Raw genomic sequence first — 9,638 nt, 5'->3', positions numbered from 1 at the left:
TATGTTGAACACAAAATGAACATTTTTCTTTGTTGTTCTTTAAAATAAACCAGTATAAAAATTCTCATTCCTTGGAGGTGATTGTGGATAACTGCAGTTCATGTGTCATGACAAGTAGCTTTACATAAAACAAGTAATACATATGATTTTGGAGACTTTGTCTACCAAAAATGAGTTTGAATTTCGCCATCTTGAAATCCACAAACTGTATTTTTTAGCAGTTTTCCATAATATTTCTAGAAATTTAAAATAATGAATTTCAGGGAAAATTATCCCAAAATGAAGGCATATCATCAAAAAATGGACATTGAACGATCCGAGAATGCAATCAAGGAACACCTGAAAACACTCTCAATATGTACTTTATTGCATACTAAACAGGGATAAGGCCTGAGCATTTGGCTTCTACGAATAAGTTTGATTCTAATAAAAAAAGCTGGAAATAAAATGATCTGTAACTTATCCAAATACTGACATCTGATTCACAAAAATGTGAAAGTGTTCATGGTAATGATGGGACTTCCGTGAAAGCTTTTTCTTTGTTGTTCAACAAAATGTTCTTTTTATGTTCATTTTGTGTTCTTTTGATGTTCAAAAAAGTGTTCATTTTGTGTTCAAATTATGTTCTTTTTATGTTCACAGACGAGTGTTCATTTTGTGTTCTTTTTATGTTCTTTCTGTCACAAAACACATAAAAAGAACATAAAGTGAACATTTGGTGAACATAGAAGGAACACAATTTGAACATTAAATGAACATAAAAAGAACACTGAATGAACACACTTTTTTCTACTAGGGAAATGACTGTAAAGGTTTTATATGAAACATGACACTTTTTTAATTTATCATTAGAAATCTGCCCCAGATTATTCTGCAAATAACTGACGTCCTCATTCATTCGAGTTATGCCCTGATAGCACTAAAAGAATTATCTCTGCATATTTTTAAGATTTTGAAGTACATATAAATTATTTTAAATTCTCGAGGGTGCGATTCGCGATAAAACCTATGCTGTTACCGGACTTCTGTGCGCGAAAGGTTGTCATTGTGTGAGTACCAAATATGAAAAATACGATGATATTTTTTGACACGGCCCAATTTTTACCTGAGAAGAGCCGTTACGTCGATTCCGGCCGAATGTATACACTGTTTTTAACTTGCGTATTGTTTACAAAGTTGCAAAGATGAAACGACAAAACATTTCGAAGAAACACGTAAGCGTTAAAAAGAGTCAAACCATTAAACTTTCCGATGAAAACATGAGATGACGCCATAACATACGAGCGGAAGAGGCGTTCATAGAAGTTGAGTATTACGTGATATCTGAGTGTATTTAATCATGTTTTTTTTGTCGTTGTTTCTTGTTATACTTTATTATTTAACCATTTGTTTACAAAATCCAATGTAAAAGGTCTCATGTACTGTTTTTGGGTTTATTGCAAATAAATAAATAAGCATTTAGCGTTGTCAAGGCACAAATTATGGATAGCAACGATAGCAACAATAGTTATAAATAAACTGTGGCGGCCATCATTACGTGAAGCCGCTAAGTATTCGTGCATCCGCTGTCCTTATAAGTTTCTTATTAGAAGGTGAGTACAAGTTTGAAAAAATATTTTATGCTTACCCGGCGAATAGTGTGGGCGGTGTGGGTCAACTTCTCTCGGGATTCCCGCGAGGTTTGAAACTCCATTTCTGCCGACACTTCGAGTCCCGAGTCGGAGCTTGAAACTTCGGCAGAAATGAAGTTTGTAACCTAGTGAAAATTCCGACAGAAGTTATCCTAAAGCACAATTTTGACTAATTGAGTTTTAAACTTGGTTAGAGTTAATGTTAATTATTTCCTTTCGCCGATTAATTGGTCCTGGTTTTGCGATGTAACTTGTAAAGGGTATCAACGATTTTTTACTTGTCGTTACTTTTATTTTATACAAGTTGTATATTGTATATTTACAGGTAACGACAAGTAACAAAATCGTATGATATATCATACTATTAATGTTTAGGGTTATAATATAAATAGAGTGAAGTCCGATCATGATTTACCCTTATCGATTTTTATGTCGACATTAGTCTCTAAATTCAAATCTGACTTTGACTGTGGAAATGATTGCTCGACTCACGAGACATAAATTATTACAGTATATTCCGTTTAATGGGTCCACCGGTTACTTGGGGCAGCTGCTTAATTGGGGCAGATCATGAAGAACAGATCCCAATAGAGGAATATCCCAGAGTATTCTCCGCTTAATTGGGACAGCATGCCGCTTTATTGGGCCATGAGGCGGCTACATATATGTAAGTATATCTGTAAATATATATGTATATAAGAGTCCCAGTCAGGAAACATTATTTTAAATAGGTTATTGAAGGATTTTTACCCTGAAAATTCCGATTTCCCTTTTAGGTGTCTTCTTTGAGAAAGATAGAGGCTCCAGTGTGAAGGAAATCATTGTCAGGGTGATGGCAAGTTTGCTGAGAAATGAAGTAGCCCAGGAATTCAGCTGGTTGGGAGCTAAAAGAAAGAGGGTGTTTAGCTCGTTGAAATTAAGAAGAGTTATTGATGGTAAATGTCCAGCTTGTCTTTGAGTCCAGGGTTCAAGTTAAACTTGATTATCTTCCTATTGTTGTGTGTAAACTTATTTGTCTTCATTCTTTACAGATATAGTACTTAACCAGGATGCTACAGCCACCAAATCCAGTGTGGAGGTCATAGTGAAGGGTTGGCTGAAACATGCCAAGGCAAGGCACGAGAGAGAGGTGTAAGTATTCATTAAATATGGGTTTAGGCAAGGAGAAATGATTTTGGTGTGGATATATTTTGTCAAGTTGCTCCTCATAATGAGGCTAACAAAATTCACTAACTCTTGATTTACTTTGTGGTTTTGCAGATTTTACTATTCATACTATTTTACTATTTACAGAAGTTCTAAAAAATTTGTAGCACAATGATAATAAGGTTAATTTCCTCCTCAAAATGAAATTGCCTACTAATTCATTCATGAGCTCCAACCATCCCATATGTAATGGACAATATGTAATATTCGAGGTATATTCATACTATTGCCTAAATCAAATCATTTCAGCTTCATTTTTACTTGCTAAATGCAATGGATAATTTCAATCCTGGTTAACCAGTAACACATACTAACTTATTGTGTTCATCCATCAATTGAAATGAAAAAATATTTTCCAGATACATGTTAAGGAAAGCAAGAAGGAAAAGAATTTCCTTTTTTACATAAATCAGTGAATGCATTTCTCTAGCACTTCATTTCAGAAAGAACTAATTAAACACGATGTGCAATTAGTTAAGTATTGTCTCGAGCTGGCTTATTAACCTGCAAGAACATTGAAATTTGAGTAATTTTATGGACTTGTAGCTCTTTCTTGTTATGATTCAATTGTGTGGAGTTTAAGTAGGAGTGTAAGAAATACCATGCACAATCTTCCTCACAACTTATATAACAAAGTATTGTCGATGCAACGTTTATGAGTGGGCACTTAAATATGGGCAAAGTGTCAGCCAGTATAGTCCTACTTCCCCTCCATTCCCACAGTAATTTTTTTTGGCAAACCCTTTTCATCCAAAATTGTAATATCATTTAAGATTTCACAATTTGATTCACCTCATCCATGTCCCATTTACAATTTGCCTGGACCACAATTTGACTACATATATTATAAAAAAATTGTAATATCTTGCTTTATATAATCGAGCTTACTTGTATAATCGAGCTCTCTCTCTCTCTCCCATTATGAGATTATCTGTGAATACTAATGTGAAATGTAAAAGTTAAAATTCACAATAGGTTATTATTTATCCCCTATGAAAAAATTGTATAAAACCGTATAAAATTTCTATACAGTTTATACAGGTTGTATACAATTTGTATACATTGTATACAATTTGTATACATTGTATACAAATTGTATAAACTGTATTAATTCACCAGCTGTATACAGCATATACAATTTGTATACAATGTATACAATTTGTATACAATGTATACAATTTGTACACAATGTATACAATTTGTATAACAGCAATTCAAAGTAGGCCTCAAAAACTGAAGTCCAAAAATGAACTTAGTAGGGGACAAAAATAATGTTCCACATTCGAGAGTTCAATTGCTTCTAAAGATCATGAATCGCGTTTTAAACAAGATTCTTGGAGATCCATCAATGTTAGCCATTCAATGCCACTTGGAAAATTTTCAACCGAGGCGTCAAAAATTCAAGTCCAAAAATGAACTTAGTAGGGGACAAAAATAATGTTCCACATTCGAGAGTTCAATTGCTTCTAAAGATCATGAAAAGCGTTTTAAACAAGATTCTCGGAGATCCATCAACGCTAGTCATTCAATGCCACTTGGAAAATTTTCAACCGAGGCGTCAAAAATTAAAGTCCAAAAATGAACTTAGTAGGGGACAAAAATAATGTTCCACATTCGAGAGTTCAATTGCTTCTAAAGATCATGAATCGCGTTTTAAACAAGATTCTCGGAGATCCATCAACGCTAGTCATTCAATGCCACTTGGAAAATTTTCAACCGAGGCGTCAAAAATTTAAGTCCAAAAATGAACTTACTAGGGGACAAAAATAATGTTCCACATTCAAGAGTTCAATTGCTTCTAAAGATCATGAATCGCGTTTTAAACAAGATTCTTGGAGATCCATCAATGTTAGCCATTCAATGCCACTTGGAAGATTCAATGTCACCAGCGGGCGTCCATATCTCCATAGTGTCCCCGTGTCGCCCCGTGTCCCGTTTGTATGAAGCGGTACGAAGGTTTTAAACAGTACACTGACAAATTCATATGCAGCGATAAAGTTGTATCACATACGCCCAAATTTCCTAAAAACTCGTGATTTAATATATGACACAGTAGTCATTTCGTTTCTGGATACTCTGGATAAAAAAATTCATATCCGGTGTGGGACTATTTTCTTTTGCGGATGGGGCCATAGCCACCGAGAAAGAGAGCCCGCGGAAGGATCGTCCAGGATCGCCGTTGGAGATTACGTGGTTTACGTTGTTTCACCATATTCCTTAGATTTTTGTGGTTAAGTTGGTGAAAATTAGAGTTTTTGTGAATAGTGAAGTTTCCGTTATTCTTTAATTTCATTCGGTGGGCTTCAGAAACTTGTTTGTGAGGCATTTTTGTTAAATATGCCTTTCTCGTGTGTGGTGCCGGTATGCGAAGGAAACCCCTTCAGGACTAGACCCAAAGTTCAAGTTTTTACCTTTCCTATAGATCTTCATGGATTGAAGAAGAAGTGTATTTTGGCGATAAGAAGAGACAATTTCACCCCTACGGAAAACATTAAGGTATGTACCCTTTCTCCCTGAAATTCTTTGGACGTAATTTCTAGTTAAAAGTGGCTTCATGATGTTGATGTACAGGACAAAGTGGTGTTTTAAAATATTGTAGCAGCAATTCATTTGGAAATTCTTGCATTTTGGTTTTGTGTTCGTTGTATTCTGTCGTTCGGATCTGTCGTGCAACAATTGCTCTAGGAAAAATGTTCTTAATTATAATATATGTATTACTAGTATATTTTATAACTTTCATTTATAAATATATAATGTATTAATATTTTTACTTAAAATCTTTTCTATAATTTTAGAAGAAGAAAAATCCAAAGAAAAGTTTCTAAAATGTTTACGGCCTAAAATGGACAGGTTTCCTAATTTTGAAACCTTAAGAATGTTAAACACGAGACTAATAAGACTGTAGTTTCCTGTCTTATGTAATCTGCTTGTTACCTACAAGAGACAATTTCTTGCTACAATGAAATTTTTATATACTTCATTACTACAGTAGCAGTGCAGGAGAGCATGTCAGTCCCTGAAAAAGATGTGGAGGTGGCTATTAGAAACTCACTAAGGCACGCCAAGTGACAGCAACAACACGGTTGCAGGGGGAGAAGAAAATTAAGTACATAATACTTATGTAGTTTCTTGTGTTGTATTATTTCACCAAAGAAGCCCAATAAATATTGTGTATGGAATTGAAGCCTAATTTATTTAAATTCTTGTCTGGACCTATTATTTAGATACTATTATCGAACGAAATTCAGTCCTAACCTAAACGTGTGTTAAAGGTGTCCGTGTGCTGTGTGGGAAGTACCTTGTAGACGTTTATTTTTTTATGAGTAAGTGATGTTTTACTTTGAATTAATTACATGCTATTCTTAATTTCCACTGTTTAACTTGAGAATCCCCTATTTATCATTTAAAAATCTGGTGTTGAATGGTTGGTTAGTTTTCAGTTTAACAATGTTTAAAGGATTATAATGTTATATTTTGGACAGCATTCACTCCATTTTTATTTATGCCTTTGTATGCATGTGGGTTCCTAGAGGAAGTGTGGTAAGGGAAATGGTCTGTTGGAATAATTTTTATGAGTGTTTCTTTATGACCTGAGATGAAATGAGGAAGAAAATGGGTAGTATTACTCCACCTATTTTGGATGAGGTATTCCTAGGTCTTCTTTCATACAGTTTGTATACAATTCTTATTCAGCCCGTATACAGCCCATGTACAATTCTTATGCTGCCCATGTTTAATTCTTATACAGCCCATGTACAATTCTAATACAGCGTGTATGTAATTTGTGTAAAAATGCATATTTTTATACAAATTGTATATGTACACTCATTTTTGTATATAACTTGTATACAGACTGTATAACATCTGTATAGAGATTTTATACAATTTTATACAGGTTTTATACAATTTTTTCATAGGGTAGGTCTTCTTTCATACAATCCGTATGCAATTCTTATTCAGCCCGTATACAATTGTATACAGCCCATATACAATTCTTATACAGCCTGTATATAATTTGTATAAAATGTATATTTTTATACAAATTGTATACACTCATTTTTGTATATAACGTATACAGACTGTATAAAATCTGTATAGAGATTTTATACAATCTGTATAGAGACTGTACACAACTTGTATATAATTCTATACAGAATGTATACAAAATTTTATACAATTTTATACAGGTTTTATACAATTTTTTCATAGGGGATAGTAAAGTATTCCATGTAAAATCGAAGATTATCACCAATCAGCTGATTTGTATTCAATCAGCGAATATTGGTGGAATTAAAATTAGAATTACGGAACTTTTAGGGTTTCATTTTAGACATTTAATGTCTCCCATGAGTGTACAAATAGAATATATTGGTATGTGTAGAATGTTTGCGATCAAGGTGACCATTTACTGGGAGATTTTTTAATTACGGAAAGGTTTTTGTTAGTAGTGAAAATGGCATGATATTTGTGACAGATACATGTGCAAAAATATAGAGGGTTAAAATATGAAAGTTCTAGTGGCTTTTTAAAAGTGTTATGCCATTTACCTTCTATCATTCAGGCATCATTTTTAATTTGACAGCTTATCTACCTTTGCTATTCTTGGGAATGTTAGGAATCTTTCTTAATTACGTCTTTAATCACATACTTTTTTGATTTGCTTGGGTTTCTCTGATTACCTTAGCCTTTAGTATTTACCATTTCTGTTGTTAGCCAATGTGCAATCTGACAAAAAATATTGCAGTGTTGCTTACATCCAGGCATCAATGTGAAGGTAATAGTATGGATATTAGTGGCATAATTTGCACAGTATTGTTTTTTGAAATAATACGCTGGCTAGTTACTATACAAGTTTTAGTTTTTTCCCATATCTATGAGCTTGAACTTCCGTAATTAGATCAATATGGTTCATTTCATGAATTTTTAAGTGATATGTAAGAGACTTCTATTTGAACAAATTATAAAAGATATTAATTTAACCTTTTATTTAATTTCATTTGCTTTGTATAAATGCTAATTATGTAAGACATACTCTCCTCTCCTGTATGTATATTCTAGATTGATTTTTCTTTTTATCTATCTTTAGGACACCCAAAAACTCGAGAACTCTGCTCTCTACTCTGAACTCTAACTCTGGTCCCACGCCATCTGATAGCGAAAGTGAAAACTGATTTGTATATGCATTTTGAATACATATTTACCGAATTAAAATTGAAACTACACAATTTTTAGTGTTTCATTTTAAACATTTAATGTCTCCCAAGAGTGTACGAATACAATAGTTTAATAGAAAAGCATGCAATCAGGGTGACCATTCACCAAGAGGATCTGCTAATATGTGTTAAAATTTAGTCTCTGGAATTATGTATGAATTTTTACTCTATCCAGGAGTTTCAAAATCTTATTTTTCAAATTCATTTCACTTGAAATTTTGCCGGTTCATCGCCCATTTTATGTCCATGTATACTTTACAATGTATTAATTACATTTTAAATTATACTTTGTGGAAAATGTTTTTTTCCATATATGTAATGATTTTAATTATGACTCGATGCCAATTGAATTTAGTGTAGCATTTCTATATTTGTGTGTAAGATCTTAAATTAGGAATTCAAAATAATACATATACACATATATGTATGTACATTTATTTATTATTCTTATTTAAATATGAAGTCATTTTAGGTATTTTAAAATTCTTATCTATCGCACTAATCATGTAAAATTAACCTGGAATTTTTGAAAAAATTTCCATGGAAAACCTGGAATTATGCATGAATTTTTCTGCTTTGATTGGATGGACACCCTGGTAATACTATTACCTAGCTGGCCAATTTCCCTGTCTTATGCCTTCTTCAGAGGCCATTCACCTTTTATAAACCACTGTTTTGACTATTCCTCAGTCTCTGGAGTGTGAATTAGTGTGACTATATTTTGCCAAGAATGATGTATCACTTTTTAGGAGTCCAAAAGGAACCTCAAAATCTTGCAGCTAGCCATGAGATATTTTTGCACGTCCCACAGTGGTCACATTGGTGGATGTCACTTATGTCCTTGTGACTTCACATTTAACATTCAGATAATCTCTTTTTGGTATTCATGGGATGTCCTAAAAAGGTCCTGTGGGTATGTCCCCACGACGTCATATTTATAGAACATTTCGTTATCCGTGGGATATCCCATTCTGGTCAGTGGGAAATTGAGTCCATCCCAGGGACGTCACAATATCCTGGTGGGATATACCAGGGATGTCCGTAGGATGTCATTTTACTGTGTGGATTGACACTTGGCTATCCCTATGACGTACATGGGAAGTCATGGGATGTCCCAGGGAGGTCCTGTGGATACGTCCCCACGACGTCATATTTATAGGACATTTCGTTATCCCTGGGATATCCCATTCCGGTCAGTGGGAAATTGAGTCCATCCCAGGGACGTCACAATATCCCGGTGGGATATACCAGGGATGTCCGCAGGATGTCATTGTGCTGTGTGGGACGTTACATTCAATATTGAATTAAATCCCCATACTCATCGCGAGCACCCTTTATTGCTTGGCAGGCCATCTTAATGGATGCAATTGTCTCTTTCATGCTCTCGGCCAAACTACTTAAGGCAATCGCCTTTGCCTCACTGTGCTGAGTCCTCTCCTTTGCTGCCAGAGCCAACGTGCAATTGGAATCATCATCTGAAAAACTAATAATTAGACTTGTTTTATATGACTCTGAAGTGTTTCATTTTATTATTACATCCTAGTACCTTAATAAATTATTGCAACGTCATTTATTTTCTAAAATCTCA

The 9,638-nt window shown here is 34.0% G+C and overlaps 1 protein-coding gene across 1 annotated transcript; it reads left to right on the top strand.

Moving 5' to 3' along the window:
• Nucleotides 1-2,265: 2,265 nt before the first annotated feature.
• Nucleotides 2,266-8,062, top strand: LOC124154765. The gene is made up of 4 exons (XM_046528664.1): nt 2,266-2,298; nt 2,408-2,566; nt 2,663-2,762; nt 7,924-8,062. The coding sequence occupies exons 1-4, from the start codon at nt 2,280-2,282 to the stop codon at nt 8,006-8,008; spliced, it is 363 nt and encodes a 120-aa protein (XP_046384620.1). The 5' UTR covers nt 2,266-2,279; the 3' UTR covers nt 8,009-8,062.
• Nucleotides 8,063-9,638: the final 1,576 nt, after the last annotated feature.

This window comes from Ischnura elegans, chromosome 2 (assembly GCF_921293095.1).
Source record: "Ischnura elegans chromosome 2, ioIscEleg1.1, whole genome shotgun sequence".
In the NCBI taxonomy this organism is placed as follows: Eukaryota; Metazoa; Arthropoda; class Insecta; order Odonata; family Coenagrionidae; genus Ischnura; species Ischnura elegans.
Note: the sequence above shows the minus strand (reverse complement) of the source record. Positions and strands in the feature narration are given on the sequence as shown.